The sequence below is a fragment of the Macaca nemestrina genome, chromosome 9 (assembly GCF_043159975.1).
Source record: "Macaca nemestrina isolate mMacNem1 chromosome 9, mMacNem.hap1, whole genome shotgun sequence".
NCBI classification, from domain to species: Eukaryota; Metazoa; Chordata; class Mammalia; order Primates; family Cercopithecidae; genus Macaca; species Macaca nemestrina.
In genome coordinates, this window is record NC_092133.1 from 36,089,114 (window position 1) to 36,112,179 (window position 23,066).

General features: G+C 44.8%; 1 protein-coding gene across 1 annotated transcript in view; it reads right to left on the reverse strand.

The window, feature by feature from the left end:
* Window positions 1-855: 855 nt before the first annotated feature.
* LOC105478442 (phosphatidylinositol 4-kinase type 2 alpha) overlaps window positions 856-23,066 on the reverse strand; it is a 33,919-nt gene continuing 11,708 nt past the window's right edge. The window contains exons 3-9 of the mRNA XM_011735734.2: window positions 18,425-18,556; window positions 17,867-18,020; window positions 11,101-11,162; window positions 9,104-9,203; window positions 7,497-7,630; window positions 6,959-7,018; window positions 856-3,625 (exon numbers count right to left, since the gene is read on the reverse strand). Coding sequence (XP_011734036.1) covers window positions 3,464-3,625; window positions 6,959-7,018; window positions 7,497-7,630; window positions 9,104-9,203; window positions 11,101-11,162; window positions 17,867-18,020; window positions 18,425-18,556 — 804 coding nt within the window. The 3' untranslated portion in view covers window positions 856-3,463. The remainder of the gene's footprint in view (window positions 3,626-6,958; window positions 7,019-7,496; window positions 7,631-9,103; window positions 9,204-11,100; window positions 11,163-17,866; window positions 18,021-18,424; window positions 18,557-23,066) is intronic.

Consider the following 23,066-nt stretch of genomic DNA (forward strand, 5'->3'; position numbering starts at 1 on the left):
GCAGATCAAGCAGATTATTCAGGGTGTGAAGTGGGGCAGTGATGTACACAAGGCAGGGCTGCCCTCTGGTGGCCGAGAGGAGGAGCCACTACTACCTGAGTATAGGTAGTTCCTCTTTTTTATTTTATTGTTTGCTTATTTAATTTATTTATTTATTTTTGAGACAGAGTCTTACTCCAGGCTGGAATGCAGTGGTGCGATCTCGGCTCAGTGCAACCTTCACCTCCCGGGTTCAAGCGATTCTCCTGCCTCAGCCTTCCAAGTAGCTGGGATTACAGGTGTGTGCCACCACGCCCAGCTAATTTTTGTATTTTTAGTAGAGATGAGGTTTTGCCATGTTGGCCAGGCTGGTCTCAAACTCCTGACCTCAAGCAATCTGCCTACCTCAGCCTCCAAAAGTGCTGGGTTACAGGCGTGAGCCACTGCACCCAGCCTGTAGGTCCACATTTCTTATCCCAAGCCCTTGGTCCTAGATTATTTTGGAATTCAGATTTTTAACTTTTTTGGCTCTTAAGTAGTCAGGGCAAATACTGTATCCCTAGTAGGGAACCATGTCATAAAATATATTGACATTTCTGCAACAAAGAATCACACTAAGAGGGACACATCATAATTACCAATAGCTTCCCATCAGTGCAGGTTCAGGTCAGGTTTGGTTTCAAATGGGTTATGAAAATACTTTTGGTTTTCAGAGCATTGGGACTTTGGAAATGAGGACCTGGATCTTTATTCGGGGGAAATAGCCCCAGGAGCCACGTCTCAGCAACTCCGTGGAAACACAGGTTTCTTTGCCGTCAAAATTCCGTTCCTACCTTCTTTGTCTTCCTTCCCCCAAAAGAAACTGGACAAAAAAGGTCAGAACTGGATTTGTTATTCATACATTTGCGTTGATTTAAATACATTACGTACAATTTCTACAGTGGATTAGAAGAACGACACAGGGGGCAGCAGCACTCTCGCAGCCCAGCCTCCATTCCCTGACACTGGAGGCAGGGCCTATGGCTGGCAGAGGGACGGTGTTCCACGAGTGCCACCCAGAAGCCTGCCCCGGCACTCTGGGCCCCTGGCTCTTCCAGAGTCCACATTCAAGGCAACCTGAGCACAGGCTTGAGGGAGAGTGGAGAAAGGCCAGGAAAGGATGCCCACACTCTTGCCTGCCAGGCCCAGGACCAGCTTGCTCCTACATTGGACCCAATTTCCTTCTGATCACAGAGCTGGTCTGGATCAAGACAATGTGCAGATCTGGCATGGAGGCTGTGGCCAGGTGAGGCAGCCGGGCTCCCTGTTAGACCCCCAGGCTCTCTTGCACACCAGATGGGCACTTTACCAACAGGTTTGGGTAAAAATGTCTACAGAGAGCTATGCACACCTGAGTCCCCTTCTGGCTCCTACAGTCAGGGGGCAGGTGTTCCCTCAAACATTGTTCCCAAGGCCAGTGTCCGAGTCAGCTGCATGTGATTGTCGGGGCTGGGGCAGGCAGGTGAGCTGTACCTTTGTCCACAGGGCATGCACATCCGGCTCTCAGAAATTCTTCCTGTCAGCCAGGTGGAAGCCTGGGACAACCGGGCTCCTGGTGGCTGGACTGGAAGGGGACCGGTGGAGACCAGCCTGAACCAGCTGACCAGAGGGCTGCACATCTCTGCTCTGCAGCCGGGCAAGCAGTAGACATGCAGCCGTAGTCCTCACTCCCTTTCTTTGGTTGTTTTTCAAACCTTCAAGATAGTTTCTTTCTGAGGTTGACTGACCAATTGCAAGGTGCCAGAATTGTGAAATGTCCAGTAGCACAGGGCATGAACACAGCTGCCCCTCAGACATAGAGGGCACCCTTTTTACTCCCTCCTGAGGCCGTACTTTGCTTTGGTGTAGAAAGGGCTCAAACACCTGGCAAGTGGGGGTGGGGAGTGAGGCAGCAGGGGAAAAGACACATGGAAGCAAGAAGATGCGCACTGAGCTGGGCAGGACCAGGGACAGTCTGAAGGCCTCTCTCCTTTGGGTCCCGCCTTTCTCAGGAAGCCATAGAGAAATTGACCTAGAACAAGTCAGGGAGAAAAGGGAAACTGCTATTTATGAGGCAGAATCCACGTTCTGTGACTTCCACCAAGCAGCAGTGGTGGCACAAAAAAAGTCCAAGAACCTAACAGCCTGTCCTCTTAGAAGCCAAGACTCGGCCGGGCGCGGTGGCTCAAGCCTGTAATCCCAGCACTTTGGGAGGCCGAGGCGGGCGGATCACGAGGTCAGGAGATCGAGACCATCCTGGCTAACACAATGAAACCCCGTCTCCACTAAAAAAAAATACAAAAAAATTAGCCGGGCGTGGTGGCGGCGCCTGTAGTCCCAGCTACTCGGGAGGCTGAGGCAGGAGAATGGCAGGAACCCGGGAGGCGGAGCTTGCAGTGAGCCGAGATCGCGCCACTGCACTCCAGCCTGGGCGAGACTCCGCCTCAAAAAAAAAAAAAAAAAAGAAGCCAAGACTCATCCCAGAACCCTGCAGAGACCCACTCCAGAAGACAAACTGAACTTTTACATCAAAAGAGTTGGGGGGGGAAACTTAAAACGACAGGAACAAATGAGAAGATTGGGACCAAGGACTCAGGAAGCAAGGTGGGATATGTTCACCCATAGACCACTTAGCTCCCAGCATACACTCCAGCCACGTGGATCACTTTTACATGTTGGGAGTCAACTTCCTACTAAAATATAAATGCTAAGACTAGCTCTTCCTGCCTCTGCTTGAGAAAGAGACAAGCTGTAGGCCAGCAGAGAGCAGAGAAGTTCTCTATGATTGTGTGCGGAAGTGCTGGCGGGGGTAAAGCAAAAACCTCCCTTCCAGGAGAACTGTTTGGAGGCTTGCAGCCAGCCCACAGCACTGGTGGGAGATGGAGGAGGCTTGGCAAAAACCCGAAAGAAAGGTGTGGCTTCTGTCTGTCCCAGTGCTGTGGTACTGCGAGTCATCCAGCTGCCCTCTGACACCGCCTTGGTTCATGGGAGGAAGCAACTGCAAGGCAGCTGAATGTCAGGTCTATGCAAATTTAGGCCTGGATTAAAGATTTCTGACATGAGATGACCCAGGGTTCTGCTACAAGCATTTAAAGTTGTTTTTGTTTTGTTTGTTTTTCTGATGCAGAATATAATAGGGAATTGCAATAGAGCAGGGTGTCAGGGAAGGAAGGGACTGTCCCAGCCTGCCACCAGCAGATGCTGGAAGGGAGATGCTCCTTCCCAGGCATCTGGACTATGTGCATGGAGCTCCAGCCTCCCCCACACTCAGAAGGGTGAGGAGCACTCACTGTTCCTGATTGTGCTTCTCCCTGTGGATGGGAAAGCCCTGAGCAGGGTGGCAAGCAGAGAGGGAGGGCTCTTAAAGGTGCTGCTCTCCACCGGCTTCTCTGGCTTTTCCTGCACCCCACTTCCCAGGCTTCCTCCCACCAGTCTCTGACAATATTTCCTCTGCCTGCCTCTGGAGTTACCACCATGAAAAGAAGGGCTTCCGGCTCTGAAAGCTCTGTGTGTAGGACTCGCTAGAAGACCGCTGGTGGGAACGGGCCGTCTCAACAATCACAGGCGGCATCTGGACGAGGTGCAGGGGACTCTTGTTGTCTTTCAAGGCCTGGGTCAGATTTAAGATCTGCAGTGGGAAAAAGGAGATGGGTGAGGGAGAGGCCTCAGCATTCCAGATCTGCCTCTGAAAGGAGATCAGTAGAGAGGACTCCTACAAACCAATTTTTAAAAACACCAATGGAAAATCATGCAAATAGGCTATTTACAAAAGTAGAAATGAGCAAAACAGAAAATAGAAACCTCTCAAATCATTTAAAAAATACAAACGAAAACAAATATTTTAATTTTTTTGCCCTCCAGTTAGTTAAGATACAAAAGAATGACTCAGAGTTGGGGAGAGTTCAAAAAAATAAACACTTGCCAGGCACACTGGCTCACGCCTGTAATCCCAGCACTTTGGGAGACTGAGGCAGGTGGATCACTAGAGGTCAGGAGTTTCAGACCAGCCTGGCCAACATGGCGAAACCCCGTCTCTACTAAAAATACCAAAAAAAAATTAGCAGGCCATGTGGGCACACACCTGTAGTCCCAACTACTGGGGAAGCTGAGGCAGGAGAATCGCTCGAACCCAGGAGGCGGAGGTTGCAGTGAGCTGAGATCATGCCACTGTACTCCAGCCTGGGCAACAGAGTGAGACTCCATCTCAAAAAACAAAAACAAAAACAAAACACAAAAAAACACTGAAAAATGAACAGACCCTAACCTGGCCAACATGAGAAACTCTGTATCTACTAAAAATACAAAAAAATTAGCCAGGTGTGGTGGTGGTGCACACCTGTAATCCCAGATGCTTGGGAGGCTGGGCATAAGAATCTCTTGAACCTGGGAGGCAGAGGTTGCAGTGAGCTGAGATCATGCCACTGTACTCCAGCCTGAGCAACAGAGCGAGACCCCGTCTCAAAAAAAAAAAAAAACCAGACCCTCTGACTTGGAAATTCCATTTTTAAGAAACACTAATGGATATGCATAAAACATTTAGTTTCAAAAAGCTGACCATGTGTGTAGTAGGCGCTGTAGGTTACAAGATGCCAAAAGCTCCTCTGAAGACATTAGGAGCACAAGATGGAGAGAAATAAAACTGCACTACCCCACCCTCCCCTATCACGCTGAATAATGGCCCTATCTGAGTAATGGGAGAAGGGTTGGCAAGGGACTGAGCTGGGAAGAAATTAGACAAGACATTGCAATATGGAAAGAGGCACAGCCTACATCAACTGGAGAAGCCAGTTTATTTCTTTATGCTGAGTTCCATAATATCAGAGTCTATCATGTGGCTTTTAATGTTTCCAAAAATTCTGCCAGCCTAATTGGTCCCTTACATTACTTGGGAAATGTAGGAATACCATGTTACTGGTATTCAGACAGCTACAATAATTGTAGTTCTTAAAACCTCTGTCCAGGTCGGGCTCAGTGGCCAGGCGGGCAGATCACCTGAGGTCAGGAGTTTGAGAACAGCCTGGCCAACATGGTGAAACCCCATCTCTACTAAAAATACAAAAATTAGCCAAGTATGATGCCATGCACCTGTAATCCCAGATACTTGGGAGGCTGAGGCAGGAGAATCACTTGAACCTGGGAGGTGAAGGTTGCAGTGAGCCAAGATTGCACCACTGCACTTCAGCCTAGGTGACAGAGCGAGACTCTGTCTCCAAAAAAAAAAACCCTCTGTCCAACCTACTTCCAGGGAAAAACGGGCTCAGCAAGCCCAGGAGGTGCTGTCATCAGAGGTCTTTAGATAAATGGCAGGAAGAAGTAAATGCAGAATTAAGGCTGGAAGATCCTCTTGCCCTTTAAAGACGGGAGAAGCTGAATTTTCTGTATACAAAAATCATAATCCTAACAGCTATTAATACTACAAATTGAGTATTTCAATATGCCAGGTACTACTCTGTTTCAAATCATTTATCTCATAATAATTCTGTAAGGCAGGTACCATTATTATTATTATTATTATCTTGAGACAGATTCTCACTCTGTCCCCCAGACTGGACTGCAGTGGTGCCATCTCAGTTCACTCCCAGGTTCAAGCGATCCTCCCACCTTAGCCTCCTAAGTAGCTAGGATTACAGGCGTGTGCCACCACACACGGCTAATTTTTGTATTTTTTGTAGAGATAGGGTTTCACCATGTTGTCCAGGCTGGTCTCCAACTCCTTAGCTCAAGTGATCTGCCCACCTCAGCCTCTCAAAGTGCTGGGATTACAGGTGTGAGCCACCATGCCTGGTCTCAGCTACTATTATTGATCCCACATTAGACACGAGGAAACTAAGGGAAGGAGACATTTAAGTAACTTGCCCAAAATCTCACAGGTAGTAAATTGCAGAGCCAGGCTTCAAAAACCCAGGCACTCTGACCAGTTTGTACCCTTAACGACTAGGCCATCCCAGCTCTCTTTAAGAAGACTTCAAAGTGATAAGCATAATACCAGTACCCCACAGAGTTTTCAAACCATTTTTCAAGCATTTCATTACTATGCTTTGGAAGATCAACAATCCCCTTGGTTTCCTTAGCTCCCTTTAAGGTGAAGTGGAAAGAGAAGGAATAATGTAACTTGTACCTATAACAACAAAATTATAACCATAATCAATATCTGAGTGCTTCATGTGCCCAGTACTCTTTTTACTAAACGCTTGATAAGCATTATCTCGTGAAATCCTCCAGCCAACTGTGCAATATATTATTACTATTCTGTTTTATGAACAAGAAAACAGAGGCTTTTGCCCCAGGCCACAGAGCTTCCAAGTAGTGAAACAGTTTGGCTCCAGGGCCCAGATCTTAACCACCAAAACATACAGCCTGCCTTGAGCAACTTGAGGACAGGGAGCATTAGTGTAACTACCAATGAATTACCTAGCAACTAGCAGAGATAAGCACACATTAAGTGCTTCATCAAGCACTGGATACAAGGGAAGAGGTGGGAGAATTGGGAGGGCCACCTTCCCTCTCCTAGGTGTTAGGGTAGAGCCATAAATAATATATGGAACAGACTGAAAAAAGATATAAAACACGGCCGGGCACAGTGCCTCATGCCTGTAATCCCAGTGCTTTGGGAGGCCGAGGCAGGTGCATCACTTGAGGTCAGGAGTTCGAGACCAGCTTGGCCAACAATGGCAAAACCCCATCTCTACTAAAAATGCAAAAATTAGCCAGGCATTGTGACATGCGCCTGTACTCTTAGCTACTTGGGAGGCTGAGGCACAAGAATTGCTTGAACCTGGGAGGCGGAGGTTGCAGTGAGTAGAGATCATGCTACTGCACTTCAGCCTGGGTGACAGAGTAAGACTTGGTCTCAAAAGAAAAAAAGGGTGTAAAACACAAGCTTCAAACATTTGCTCAACCTGAGCACACAACCCTCCCAGAGAGACACCAAAAAGATACTGGGAGGATGTCCCAGGCTTACCTGGCCCCGCATGACAGCAATCTGCTTATGGAACTGGCCCCTGTCGAAACCAGGATCTTTCTGCAAAAGAAGACCAGAAGGAGATGGAACCTGTGTGAATGCCTCACAGGAACCCATTTTTTCCCCCAGTTAGAAACTTTCTAATAAGGAAAACCTGCATAAGGCTTCTGCAGCTTGGTGAAGTCAACCACTCCCACAAGAACTCCCTGCTTTACAGATGAGGAAACAGAAAACAAGTCAGTATCTTCCTCTGCATCTCAAACTCTAGGCTGCAGTGCTCCATATTAAAATGAAAGCCCTGCAGATACATTGCAGCCACATGATGCACAGGAGAGACACATCATTGTGATTTATCACCCCTGCCCATTTCTCTCAAACCCATCCAAACCAGGTCCTGCTGTCCACATGTGGAAATCTTGCTATTAGTTGGCAGAAAGGTGTTAGCCATTTCCTCTTGGCTTGTGTCAGGACCAATTTAAAAAACCATTAAAAATTCCTTCTTCCATATGATAACAGGGCTGAGGTTCCCAGGGCTAACCTTGAAGAGTTCATAAAGGTCCTCTTCCAAGTCCTTGACGAAGTTAGGGTCCGATATCTTTGGAAGGATCAGATCTTTTATCTCCTGAGAAAATGGGACTTTCGCCTGGGGCAACCAGGCCCAGTAAAAAGGATCTGAAAAGAGGAAAAGCCAAAGGCAAAGCTGCTGTTGGAAAAGTCCCTGCTCATCTGCGTCCTCCACCGGTCAAGGCACTTTCTAAAGGAGAACCCCTCTTCCTTGATATACAACAGAAACAAAAACTTACAAGTGCTCTTAATTGTAAAGGTTACCTAGCTAGTCAGTAGAGGAACCACGGTTCAAACCCAGGACTGCCTAATCTCAGAGCTCTTTCTCAAACATTACATGACTTTCCAAGATGCAAGGTCTAGAAGCAACTACTTGCCACTGAGACGCTGAGATGGTCTTTCTGAAAAGGAAGACCAATGCTGCAAAAGGGGCTACTGACTCCCTAGGTTTATTTCTCCTCCTTTCCGAAAGCTTCTCAGTTTCAACAGGGTAGGAGATGTAACAAGGAAGACAGAACACTGATAGGCAGCTTATATTTAGAGACATAAATAGAATAAATTATGGAAAGATAGTCCTCAGAAAACAGAAGAAAAAAAAAAGATATTTCAGGAAATATACACTAAAACAATAAAATAACAAATTAAAAAATTTAAAAAGGGCTGGGCGCGGTGGCTCACGCCTGTAACCCCAGCACTTTGGGAGGCCGAGGCGGGCAGATCACAAGATCAGGAGACTGAGACCATCTTGGCCAACACACTGAAACCCTGTCTCTACTAAAAATACAAAAATTAGCTGGGCGTGGTGGTGGGAGCCTATAGTCCCAGCTACTTGGGAGGCTGAGGCAGGAGAATGGCGTGAACCCAGGAGGCGGAGGTTGCAGTGAGCTGAGATCGCGCCACTGCACTCCAGCCTGGGAGACAGAGCGAGACTCCGTCTCAAAAAAAATAAATAAATAAAAATAAAATAAAAAAATAAATAGCCCTCGGCCAGGCGCAGTGGCTCACACCTGTAATCCAAGCATTTTGGGAGGCTGAGGCAGGTGGAACACCTGAAGTCAGGAGTTTGAGACCAGCCTGGCCAACATGGTGAAACCCCCGTCTCTACTAAAAATACAAAATTAGCCGGGCGTGGTGGTGCATGCCTGTAATCCCAGCTACTCGGGAGATTGAGGCAGGAGAATCGCTTGAACCCGTGAGGTGGAGGTTGCAGTGAGCCCAGATCGTACCATTGCACTCCAGCCTGGGCAACAATAGAGAAACTCCATTTCCAAAAAAAAAAAAAGATAGTCCTCAGAAAGAACGAGAAGAATGCAAAGAGACAATGAGAAAATTCATCTTTATGCTTCTGATTTCTAATCACCTTTATGCTTGTAATGGGAATCATAGAAGACAAAAATTAGAAAAACAGCTTATATTATGAAATAGTTGCCACATGCCAGCCATTGTGTTAAAGTGCCTAAACTGCATTATTTCATTAATTTTTAGAATAATCCTATGATAGAGACATTATCATCTCCACTGCACAGTGAGAAAATAGACTGAGCAAGGGAAGAGCCAGATCACCATTGTCTCGAGACTTACATGCCCTCCACGAGTCAGGATGCTTCAGTGGGAAGGCCAGCCCATTGTCTATGGCAGCCACCTTGATAACAGGCTCCTTCACCACCACCCAGTCTGTGTCCTGAAGAGCAAGGAAAGACTAATGACTGAGGAATCCCATCTCCCTCAGGCCCTTCCTGAGTAGCAAAGCAACTCATCCCAACTCCCTCAAGAGAACAATCCTTATTGAACTTATCTTGAGCTACTCTCTGAACTGACTTCCATGTTGTTATCTGAACTTAGCACATTTTGGGGCCTCTGACCTGGCTCTTGTTCAAGGCTCAAGAGTCCTGTTCTTATCTTAGAAAAGGTACACCTCCCCAGGAGTTGCTACAGTCTTTGGTAAGAAGGATAATGACAATAATAAAGATAACTATAAGTCATTCCTCCTAGGGAAAGAAAATGAGAATCCCAAAAGCAGAACAGAAGAAATAAAATCCGTATCAGTTGGCCAAGGTCCTTTTGTGTGGACCTTGACTCAGATGTTACTTCACTGGTGACAACTACATTTTCCAGCGAGAAAACAGAGCCCCGGAAGATAACAGCTGGCTGCTCCTGCACAAGGGAGTCTGTTTTCCTGCTTCAGTGGTGCATGAAAAGGAAAAGGACAAGAGCTGAATGTAAAAAGAGTGGGCATGTCATCTGTGACAGCCCATGTCAGAGACAATCACTGACTATGCGGCTCCATGCTTCAGGCTCATGGGTGCCATCACAGGAACGAGAACTGTGGTTCCAGGATGCCTGAATCTGAATCCCCTGAGACGCCTTATTAAATGTGCAGAATCCTGAGTTTTACACCAGACCTGATGAATCAATTTCTAAGGGAAATGCCTGAAGAATCTATGTACTATTTTAAATAACTCTTCAGAAGATTCAGGCACAAAATTTGAGAGCCACTATTAAAGAAAGTAAAAAAGTTATAAGGAATAAAAACACCACCCTGGGCAACATAGCAAGACCTCATTTCTACAAAATATTAAACTTTGTGCCTGTAGTCCCAGCTACTCAGGAGGCTGAGGTGAGAGGTCTGCTTTGAGCCCAGGAGTCCAAGGCTGCCGTGAGCTAGGATAGCACCACTGCACTCCAGCCTGGGCAACAGAGCAAGACCCTCTCTCTCTTTTTTTTTTTTTTGGAGACAGAGTCTTGCTCTGTCGTCCAGGCTGGAATGCAATGGCATAATCTTGGCTCACTGCAACCTCCACCTCCTGGGTTCAAGTCATTCTGGTGCCTCAGCCTCCTGAGTAACTAGGAATACAAACTCCCGCCATCATGCCTGGCTAATTTTTCTATTTTTAGTAGAGATGGGGTTTCACCACGTTGGCCAGGCTGAACTCCTGACCTCAGGTGATCCTCCCACCTCGGCCTCCCAAAGTGCTGGGATTGAGTCACCATGCCCAGCCAACCCTGTTTCTTAAAAAAAAAAAAAGAAAGAAAACAAAAAAAGAAATAAAACCAATCTCACTCTTTCCCAGGTAGCCTTCTGCTAATTTTGTAAAACATGCAGACTGAACAGTGGTAGAGAAGTGTGGTGGAGGATGAAAGGAATGAGAAAGGAAAGAAAGTTGCAGGAGCAGCGTTTTCTAAACTTATGTTCTGTGGACTTGCGGTCTATTGTGAGAAAAGTGGCTCATGGTTTAAAAAGGGTAGAAATCAAATTTAAATAGGTTTGTTTAATGTAGTACTTCTGAGACCTTTACTATGCTACTGTGCAATATGAAGCTCAAAGAAGGAACAGAGTACGTAATATGTTCCAAATCTACTTGACCCTTTCTTCATGCTATTCCTATTAACGTGTGTCAGTAGGATGTCCTTGAAACACATATTGAGTAAAACTATACCAAATATTAACCTATTAATTTTAAACGTATGCACCCTCCGATTCTTCTGAACTTATATGACCTACATCTCTGATCATTTTGTGTGTTTCTGTATTATGCAAATACTCTTCATTCTCTTTAAGATTTATCTCAGCCTCTTACCCGAGAGCTAGAACTATCCATTGGACAGTCATATTTAATCAGCCAGTTGTCATTGCCTCGATCTGTGAACAGAAATATAAAGTTAGCAGAAAAAAGGGGGATGACTTTCAATTTTTGTAATGGTGGACTAGGTATTCTGGACACTTGGACTAACCCTTCTACTGAGAATGACTACAAACACTGGATAAAATATTTTTAGATCTCTTTAAGGTACTGGAGATTTTAACAAGACCACAAAGAATTTAAGAGTGAAGTTCCGGGAGAGAAAGGAAATCCATGGGAGGAAGTGGAGCCCAGCACTGTGGCTTCTTTTCCCCTAGAGCACTTGCCGATTTGGAAAGAGGTGGCTATGAGCTTGAGAGGTAGAACAAGAGCCTTGTTATAAGAGCCTTGTGGAGCTAGAGAGACAAAAACTATAATCCAGTGACTGATCAGGGCGTAAGGGACCCTTGTATATCATCTATGCTTTGGGTTAAGACCTGAAGCACTGACTACCACACCTTGGAAATACACCAAGCTTCACCTCAACACCTGAAATTAAAGTGATACTGGATTGTTAGTGCCCTAGGTGCTTGCCAAAAGAAATCTTCTTCCTCCAGACAGGATTTACAATAATATCTTAGGCCTTCATACAGCTCTACGATTTCTGATAGGCAGTATTTGACAATGAAAAACAATCAGGTACACAAAGAAACAAGATGACAGGAATAAAAACAAAGAGAAACAACTGAAAATTAAAACAGATCTGTAGGGACTCCAAACAATAAAAATATACAGACATTAAAATGTTCACAATAAAATCCTTAATACGTTTAAAAAGATAAAAGTCAATATTAAGAATATCAGCAGAGGCTGTACCTGAAATCCCAGCATTTTGGGAGGCTGAGGAGGCAGAGAATCACTTGAGGTCAGGAGTTCAAGACCAGCCTGGGCAAAATAGCGAGACCCCATGTCTAAATAAATTGTAAATAAGATTAGCCAGGTGTGGTGGTATGTGCCTATAGTTCCAGCTACTTGGGAGGCTGAGGCAAGATAGCTTGAGCCAAGAGTTAGAGGCTGCTGCAATGAGCTATGATCATACCACTGCACTCTAGCCTGGGCAACAGAGTGATACCCTGCCTCCAAAAAAAAAAAAAAAAAAAAAAACCTGAATTTGATCAAGCCTTTAAACTCAAGCAGTAAATTTACAGGAAACACAGAGAATAGAGGGTGTCAAATCCACAATGTGGAAATTCTACAGGGCAAATATCCAGTTTCTTCAACAAACAAAAGGCAACGGGAAAAAAATGTGAAACTTTCCCTAAATTGAAGACATTTAAGAAACATATTAACCTGGCCAGACACAGTGGCTTATGCCTGTAATCTCAGCACTTTGGGAGGCTGAGGTGGGAGGACTGCTTGAGCCCAGGAGTTTAAGACCAGCCTGGGCAACATAGTGAGATCCCATCTCCAAAAAAACAGAAAAGATATTAACCAAATGTAATATGTGGACCTTTATATCATGATTTCAACAAGCCAATTATAAAAACCACTTTTGTATGAGACAACTGGGGTAATCTGAACACTAATGGGACATTAAATACTGATTATACTGAAAAAAAATGTATCTCTTCAAGAACATACGGAGGTATCTATGGATACTATAAAACTATGTCTCCGATTTGCTTTAAAATAATCCAGCAGTTCTTGCCGGGCGCGGTGGCTCAAGCCTGTAATCCCAGCACTTTGGGAGGCCGAGACGGGCGGATCACAAGGTCAGGAGATCGAGACCATCCTGGCTAACACGGCGAAACCCCGTCTCTACTAAAAACACAAAAAATTAGCCGGGCGAGGTGGCGGCGCCTGTGGTCCCAGCTACTCGGGAGGCTGAGGCAGGAGAATGGCGGGAACCCGGGAGGCGGAGCTTGCAGTGAGCTGAGATCTGGCCACTGCACTCCAGCCTGGGCGACAGAGCGAGACTCCGTCTCAAAAAAAAAAAAAAATAAAAAATAAAATAAAATAAAATAATCCAGCAGTTCCAGTAAAAGCCTTAGTTGAAAAAAAAAAAAAAATCCAGCAGGGATGGGGGTAGCAGGAAGTGAGACTTTACACAGTACCGTTGAAGGTGGTAACAAGTATATGGGGTTTATTATACCAGTCTCTTTACTTTTGTGTATTTTGAAATTTTCCTACTAACCAGCTAAAAAATTATTGTAAGTAAACTATGGGACACAGAAGAAATGAACAATGGAAATTAGAAAATATAGTCTCCATCTATAAAATGAGAGGATAAAAAATGTTTAAATATATTTTATAATGATTGATTACAGTGGAAAAATACACACTTGTATGATACACCTAAACTATGCTTAAGATGAAATTAAAGTCTGAAGTGCGTATGTTAGAAAAGAAGAGGCTGGGCGTGATGGCTCTCACCTGTAATCCCAGCACTTTGGGAGGCCAAGGTGGGTGGATCACGAAGTCAGGAGTTCAAGACCAGCCTGACCAATATGGTGAAACCTCGTCTCTACTAAAAATACAAAAATTAGCCAAGCGTGGTGGCATGCACCTGTAGTTCCAGCTACTCGGGAGGCTGAGGCAGGAGAATCGCTTGAACCTGGGAAGTGGAGGTTGCAGTGAGCCAAGATCATGCCACTGCAATCCAGCCTGGGTGACAGAGCAAGACTCCATCTCAAAAAAAAAGAAGGGGGGAGAGAAGGGGGGAGGGGTAGGGGTATGGGGAGGGGAGGGGTAGGGGAGGGGAGGGAAGGGGAGGGGACGGGAGTGGGGGAACAGAGGGGAGGGGAGGGGAGGGGAGGGGGGAGGGGAGGGGAGGGGAGGGGAGGGAAGGGAAAAAGCTAAAAATCAATACTCTAAGAGAGGATTCTAGGAAGATGGTGGAGTAGGAAACAACAGAAATCTGTCTCCCCATGTGGACAACAATTGTACTGGCAAAAATCTGTCTGATGTAATTATTTTGGAGCTCTGGAGTCTATGGAGGGCTTCCAACTTGCAGGGGAAAGCCACACAGTAAATTGTGGTTAATTTCATTCAATTTTGGCTCTTAGCCCCACAAGCAGCTACCCAACCCCCACTCTTCAGCCACATGGCAGCCAGATATGCACAAGTTCTAGGAGCAGCTCGCAAACAGCTTGAGGGTGCCAAGGTGGGCAAAAAGGACCCTAAAATCATAATGGTGAAAGACTGCAATCAAGAACAATGAAAAGATGCCTGCTTTTACTTCTATTCAACATAGTACTGGAAGTCTTAGAGCACTGAAGCAAGAAAAAAGAAATAAAAAGCCCCCAAACTGGGGGGAAAAAAAAAAAAGAGGGAAAATTATGTCCGTTCATAGATATGATTATGTACATAACCCTAAAATTTCCAAAAAAACAAACTGCTAGAACTAATAATTCAGCAAAGTAGCAGCATACAAAGTCAATCCACAAAAAAATCAGTTGCAAGCCGGGTGCAGTCGTTGACACCTGTAATCCCAGCACTTTAGGAGGCTGAGGTAGGAGGATTGCTTGAGCCCAGGAATTTGAGACCAACCTGGGCAATGCAGTGAGACCTCGTCTCCACAAAAAATTTAAAAACTAGCCAGGCGTGGTCCTCACACCTGTAGTCCAGCTACTCCTACTCGTGCGGCAGAGGTAGGAGGATCACTTGAACCCAGGAGTCCACAGCTGTAGTGAGCTATGATTGTGCCACTGCACTTCAGCCTGGATAATACAGCATAACTCTGTCTCTTTAAAAAGTAAAACTAGGCCGGGCGCGGTGGCTCAAGCCTGTAATCCCAGCACTTTGGGAGGCCGAGACGGGTGGATCACGACGTCAGGAGATCGAGACCATCCTGGCTAACACGGTGAAACCCCGTCTCTACTAAAAAATACAAAAAACTAGCCGGGCGAGGTGGCGGGCGCCTGTAGTCCCAGCTACTCGGGAGGCTGAGGCAGGAGAATGGCGTGAACCCGGGAGGCGGAGCTTGCAGTGAGCTGAGATCCGGCCACTGCACTGCAGCCTGGGTGACAGAGCGAGACTCCGTCTCAAAAAAAAAAAAAAAAAAAAAAAAGTAAAACTAAAGGCAACAGATTGAGAGAAAATATTTGCAAATTTTTTTTTTTTTTTTTTTTTTTTTTTTTTTTTTTTTTGAGACGGAGTCTCACGCTGTTGCCCAGGCTGGAGTGCAGTGGCGCGATCTCGGCTCACTGCAAGCTCCGCCTCCCGGGTTCCCGCCATTCTCCTGCCTCAGCCTCCTGAGTAGCTGGGACTACAGGCGCCCGCCACCGCGCCCGGCTAATTTTTTGTATTTTTAGTAGAGACGGGGTTTCACTGTGGTCTCGATCTCCTGATCTTGTGATCCGCCCGCCTCGGCCTCCCAAAGTGCTGGGATTACAGGCTTGAGCCACCGCGCCCGGCCAATATTTGCAAATTATATATGTGATATGGGATTAATAGCCAGATATACAGAGAACTTTCAACAAATGTAGAGAGAACTCAACAATAACGACCAAAAAAAAAAAAAAAAAAATTCAAAAATAGGCAAAGGACTAAAATAGCCAACTCCAAAGAAGATATATGATTGGCCAATCAGCACATAAAAAGTTGTTTAACATCAGCCGGGTGCGGTGGCTCACGCCTGTAATCCCAGCACTTTGGGAGGCCAAGGTGGGTGGATCACGAGGTCAGGAGATCAATACCATCCTGGCTAACACGGTGAAACCCCGTCTCTACTAAAAATGCAACAAATTAGCCGGGCGTAGCAGCGGGCATCTGTAGTCCCAGCTACTTGGGAGGCTGAAGCAGGAGAATGGCGTGAACCCAGGAGGCAGGGCTTGCAGTGAGCTGAGATCGCACCAGTGCACTCCAGTGTGAGCGACTGAGCGAGACTCCGTGTCAAAGAGGAAAAAAAAAAAAGAAAAAAAAAAAAGATGCCTAACATCACTAATCATTAAGGAAATGCAAATCAAAACGATACGATAACATCTCACACCCATTAGGATGGTTACTATCAAAACAAAATAGAAAACATTCAGCAGAATGCAGATGAAATACGAAAAGGAAAAGTGCTGGCGAGAATGTGGAGAAATTGGAAGGAACCCTCGTGTGCTGCTGGTGGGAATGTAAAAATGGCGTAGCTGCAGTGGAAAACAGTATGGTGGTTCCTCAAAAAATTAAAAATAGAATTACCATATATGATCCAGTAATTCCACTTCCGGATATATACTCAAAAAAACTGAAAGCAGGGTCTTGAAGAGATATTTATACACTCAGTAGCATTGTTCATAATAGCTAAAATGCAGAAGCAACCCAAGTGTTCACTGAAAGATGAATGGATAGACAAAATGTGGTATATACATAAAATGGATCAGTATTTACCCTTAAAAAGGAAGGAAATTCTGATATATACTGCATCATAAATGTACCTTGAGGACGTTATGCTAAGTGAATAAGCGAATCACCAAAAGGCAAATACTGTACTATTCCACTTACATGAGGTACTTAGAGCAATCAAAATCACAGAAACAGAAAACAGAATGATGGTTGCCAGGGACGTGGGGAGGGGGAATGAAGAGTTACTGTTTAATGAGTATAGAGCTTCAGTTTTACAAGATAAAAAGAGTTCTGGAGGCCGGGCATGGTGGCTCACGCCTGTAATCCCAGCACTTTGAGACACTGAGATGGGTGGATCACCTGAGGTCAGTTGAAGACCAGCCTGACCAACATGGTAAAACCCCATCTCTATAAAAATACAAAAATAAGCTGGGCATGATGGTGGGTGTCTGTAATCTCAGCTACTCGGGAGGCTGAGGTAGGAAAATCACATGAACCCAGGAGGTGGGGGTTGCAGTGAGCTGAGATCGCGCCATTGCACTCCAACCTAGGTGACGGAGCGAGACTCCATCTCAACAACAACAAAATAAAAGAGCTCTGGAGATGGATGGTAGTGACAGCTGCACAATATGAATGTATTTCATACTACTTTAAAATGGTTAAGATAATAAATTTGATGTTATATGTATTTTACTATGATTTTAAAAATCAGACAAAATACAGGTCCAGTAAGGTGAATTTAAAGATTTTTTTTTTTTGGAAACACAGTCTTGCTCTGTCACCCAGGCTAGAGTGCAGTGGTACAATTTTGACTTACTGCAACCTCCGCCTCCCGGGTTCAAGAGATTCTCCCACCTCAGCCTCCTGAATAGCTGGGACTACAGGTGCGTACTACCACACCCGGCTAATTTTTGTATTTTTACTAGAGACAGGGGTTTCACCATGTTGTCCAGGCTGGTCTTGAACTCCTGGCCTCAAGTGATCCATCTGCCTTGGCCTCCCAAAGTGCTAGGAGTACAGGCATGAGCCACCGCGTCCAGTCTGAATTTAAAAATTTTGTCTTCAATACATGTACATTTTGCCAGGTTAGTTGAATTTAAATTGCACTGAAAAAAAAATTTTTTTTAATTATCAGTGATCTAAGTATCTACTTCAAGAAGTTAGAGGAAGACAAAACTGTCCTGTTACAGGTCTTGAGGCTACAAGAATGATGAGGGATCAAGGATAAGAGTACTCTTCACAGTGCTTTGGAAGAGCTAAGTGTCTTCTGTCTGGAACCAGCAAAGAATGTAAGATAAAACGTAACTACTAACTCCAGGCATCACCACCTCTGAAAACCACACATGATGTGTCTGGACGAGGCACTCTGACTCCCAAGCCCTGCAAGCCTCCAGGCCTCCCTGTGCCTCAACACAGTCTGGCACAGGGCATGGGACCACCTGCAGCTACTCACCAGTGTTGCGGATGATGTAATCCAGCACCACCAACCGCTCAAACTGCAGCAGTAGTTGCCGGTTAGTGTTCTCAGGAAGAGGTTCTGCTTCAAAACGCCGCAGCCAATAGTCTGCATCTTTGTAGCCTTCAACAAAGAGCTGGAATGAACCAACCTGGAACCAAGAGGAAGGAACAAAGGTTTTTCCCTACTGCCCAAGTCCAAAGACCTTTGGCGTATGCCAGATACCCATTAAGGCCCTATGGAGTTTGTATCAGAGAAGGGAAACTTTTCAAGATCTTTACATCCTCATTTCTTGCAAGTATAGGAGAAAAGAGATGTAACAGTGATCATCCATCCAAATTAAAGAACCTATCCAAATGAATCAGAGGAGTAAACTGAAAAGTTAGGTCTCAACTTTTTAAACTTTAGCCACTTGACAGAAATGAGGAAGACAGGATCCTCAGGGCAGGTTATTCACGTGCCCATATTTGAGTTGTAGGCACCTTGCTTCACCACTTGAATGACTATGTCACTATAAATCATGACCCTTGATAAGCCACAGAAGTGCGTCTATACCTTCGGTGGTAGCCCGATGCGGTTAAACCGCTGTCCCACTTTTGGCACTTTCTCTAGCGCAAGCCGCTTGCCCCTGGACTTCACTCGGTCAATGGCACTATAGTTGAAGGTCTCACTGGCCAGGTATACTACCTACAGTGAAAACAGGAGAGATGCTAAGGTTAGAGTCAAGTTTAAGGAACCAGAACACTATGGCAGAGAATAAATAGCTTGATGTTCACAAATACTATTCCTCTTCCAGGGCACAGAAAGAATACATTTCTCAGCCTTCCCAGCAACTAGGAGAGGGAAGATAACTACTTTGAGCCAATGAAATAATGACAAAATTATGTATGTACAACACTTCCACTGCTGGCAACTAAAATCTCCCACAATCCTTAATTCACATTCCCCAGTCTGTACAGCTAGGAAAGAAGGGCTGGGAAATCGCAGAGCCATACCATGGAAGAACCTCGGATACCTTGTTACTATATGAGTGATGTGGTATCTAGGAGAGCTGCCTATCTGGCGTGAGTCTGAGATGTAATCAAGAAATACACTCCTGGCCAGGCGTGGTGGCTCATGCCTGTAATCCCAACACTCTGGGAGGTCGAGGAAGGTGAATCACTTGAGGTCAGATGTTCGAGACCAGCCTGGCGAACATGATGAAACCTCAGTCTCTACTAAAAACACAAAGAAAAAAATTAGCCAGGCATGCTGGTGCATGTCTGTAATCCTAGCTACCTGGGAGGCTGAGGTGGGAGGATGGCTTGAACATCAGAAGCAGAGGTTGCAGTGAGCCAAGATCACGCCACTGCACATTCTATCGTGGGTTGCAGAGGGAGACTCTGTCCCCCCCCCAAAAAAAAAACAAAAAGAAAAAAAAGAAATACAATCCAACTGTATTAAACTACTGAGATTTAGGGGTTGTTACAGCAGCTAGTATGAAGTACAAGGATTAACACTGTTATCTCCTGGGTTAGATTAGGCCAAATGCCCATTTTATTTCCAGATACAAACAAGTTGCAATTTACTCTATACCCCCTTATTTCCTTTTGAATGTTTTTTTTTTTTTTTTTTTGAGACAGAGTCTCACTCTGTTGCCCAGGCTGGAGTGCGGTGGCACAGTCTTGGCTCACTGCAACCTCCACATCCCAGGTTCAAGGGATTCTCAAGCCTCAGCCTCCCAAATAGCTGGGATTACAGGTGTGTGCCACCACTCCTGACTAATGTTTGTATTTTCAGTAGAGAGAGAGTTTCACCATGTTGGCCAGGCTGGTCTTGAACTCCTGACCTCAGGTGCTCCTCCCACCTCAGCCTCCCAAAGTGCTGGGATTACAGGCATGAGCCACTGTGCCCTGGACCTTTTGAATTTTTTACTTTGTGAAATTATTCATATTCAAAAGATAAACATTAAAATTGGTTTTCATTTTAATTAACTGCTATTTTTATGTATAGGCTATATCTGGAATATTACACAAGAAATACTGTAATCCTGGCTGCCTCTGAGGAAGGAAACTGAATGGCCAGGAGATAGGGGTAGCAGGGAGTCTGAATTACTTTCTCTGTTTACCCTATGTGCCTTCTGATTTTTGTACTAGATGCATGCATTGCCTACTCTAAAAAAATTTTTTAACGGGTCATCAATATTATACTTGATTTAAGTAAAACTGCAGAGACATCACTGTAATCCACATATGCATCTATTGTCACACTTATCACCTTGTCTTGTAATTATTCATTTGTATATCTAACTTCTCCCTTAAAACTAATGAGATTTGAGGAAGCAGGGAACATCTTATTTATATTAGCATCCACAGTACCTAACACAGTAGTTGGCACATGCTCATTAAATATTTATTAAGTGAATGAATGAATGAGTTACCAGCTTCTTCCAGAGACAGCAACAAGTGAGTTTTAGCATATAAATACCTAAAATAAAACTTATAAGAAAGCTATTTTCCTAAGCCTTGTAAAAGTTATTACAAATAACTATTTTTTTCCCATGAACCTGAGAGGCAAAATAACTGCCTCTCATCTATCACTCCATCCTACCATCTAGTAGTAATAGAGTACCTAAAATGGATGTGCATTGTACTGTAGTAGGCACTTCCTGCCTTACAAATCAGAAAACTCAGGCATAGGAATAAAGAAAAAGGAGCTTTTCTAAGGCTACCTTGCCAGTGTCCACAGTGAAACTTCTGGCTCTCTCAAGCCATAAATCCCCTTTTGCCCCCATCATATTTATTTTCTATCTTTCTTCCTAATAAACCACTTTTTCCCCATGACTATGAAACTGTTATAACCTGAAACCTCATAGAAGCAGACAGCAGAGACAGCCAGTGAGTGAGAATTACAGCCTTACCATTTGAAGTTCCAATGCAATGTGAGCTCTGTTTCTATAATGACAGATGCTCTGATCAACTGGATAGAGTCCTATCACAAGAGTTGGGGAGACAGGAAGGGGAGTCCTCTTACTATTCTCTAGCAGCTATATGTTAAGATTCCAAAGTTCTGTCTCATCTCAGTCTCACAGAAGACAAGTATTTTTTTTTTTTTTTTTTTTTTGAGATGGAGTCTTGCTCTGTTGCCCAGGATAGAGTGTGGTGGCACAATCTCAGCTCACTGCAACCTCTGCCTCCCAGGGTCAAGCGATTCTCCCACCTCAGCCTCCCAAGTAGCTGGGATTACAGGCACACACCATGCCCAGCTAATTTTTGTATTTTTAGTAGAGACAGGTTTTCACCATGTTGGCCAGGCTGGTCTTGAACTCCTGACCTCAGGTGATCTACCCACTTCAGCCTCCCAAAGTGCTGGGATTACAGCGTGAGCCACTGAGCTCAGCCAAGACAAGTATTTTTGTTGTTGCTGACTTTCTGATGCAAAAGATCCTCAGGCCTCATGAAGGTTCTCTAACAGGGAAAGAGGAAGACCAGAGATAGGGAAGAAAGGGATTGTGGGGGTGACACTAAGGATTAGAATAGCTCATAAAAATATCACAGGCTAACATATGGAGGGTTTACGTTGTGCCTGACTTGCCCAAGTGTTACACAAATCAAAAACTGCAGAGCAAGAATTCAAACTCAAGTGCTCCAGAAGCACCAACAGAGCAGGCAGGCATAGGGCCAGGCATGGTCTGCTATTTGCCTAGTAAAGGAAGAAAACTACAGAGTGATGAGCAAGAAGAATTTAAAAGTTTCTAGAGTCTAAGAGGAGCCTAGTAGAAGCATTTCAGGTTAGGAGACTTAAGAGCATTAATTATCATACAAGATGTTCAAAGCATCTTGTAAAACTATTTGCACAGAGAGGGAAAAGTAAGGCATAAAGAGAAAGAATGAGCTGCACAAAGCCAGGCAGTGAATTAGATGTGAAATGGGAACTACAAGCCTGGTCAAACATTTTCTCTCTAGACCTGAAGTTGGGAGAACTTTGGTATTGGTTCTCATGATTTGATATTCATTTACTGACTCAGCTGGTACTTCATGAATGCTTACTAGAAATATAGTATTTTGCTAGGTGCTAAGAATGAGAGAGGAAAACTTGAGAAGTGGTCTCTGACTTCTATAACTTACAAACTAGTTGACTAATTGTTTGGAGTTTAGTAGCAAAAAAGCAGACATGGTTAAATATCCACGATAGTCATATTTTCCTCTCAGATGGAAGGGAAGTTTCTATCTACTGATCAATCTCTTTGCTCAGAGGCTGCTATCTAAACCTGTGAAGAAATCTTCAAGGCTGGGCGTGGTGGCTCACACTTGTAATCCCAGCACTTTGGGAGGCCAAGGCAGGATGATCGCTTGAGCCCAGGCGTTCAAGACCAGCCTGAGCAAAACAGGGAGACCTTGTTTCTAGAAAAAATTAAAAAAAAAAAAAAAAAAATTGGCCAAGCTTGGTGGTACATGCCCGTAATCCTAACCTGAGAGGCTGAGGTGGGAGGACTGCTTGAGCCTGGGAGGTCAAGGCTGCAGTGAGCTGTGATCGTGCCACTGTACCCCAGCCTGGGCAACAGAGCAAGACCCTATCTCTAAAAACAAGAAAGAGGCCGGGCGCGGTGGCTCAAGCCTGTAATCCCAGCACTTTGGGAGGCCGAGGCGGGCAGATCACGAGGTCAGGAGATCAAGACCATCCTGGCTAACACGGTGAAACCCCGTCTCTACTAAAAATACAAAAAGAAATTAGCCGGGCATGGTGGCGGGCGCCTGTAGTCCCAGCTACTCTGGAGGCTGAGGCAGGAGAATGGCGTGAACCCGGGAGGCGGAGCTTGCAGTGAGCCGAGATTGCGCCACTGCACTCCAGTCTGGGCGACAGAGCGAGACTCCGTCTCAAAAATAAATAAATAAATAAATAAAAATAAAAAATAAAATAAAAACAAGAAAGAAAAGAAAACTTTAAGCAAGGGGATTTTAATCTAGAGGCATGCTCCCTGGGGGAGTAGTCAACGGATAGACTGCAACATTTATGAACCATTGCCCTAAAATTATACCCAAAACTATAATTGCAAATATATGTACTTTTTCTGGAAAGGGGGTCTATAGGTTTCATCAGATTCTCAGAGAGTTATTTAATAAATAACTAAATAAATTTGGTTTTAGTTATTTAGTAAATAACTAAATAAACTAGCATAGACTAGTTAAGACTAAGCACAGAGCCAGGATGGTTTGGA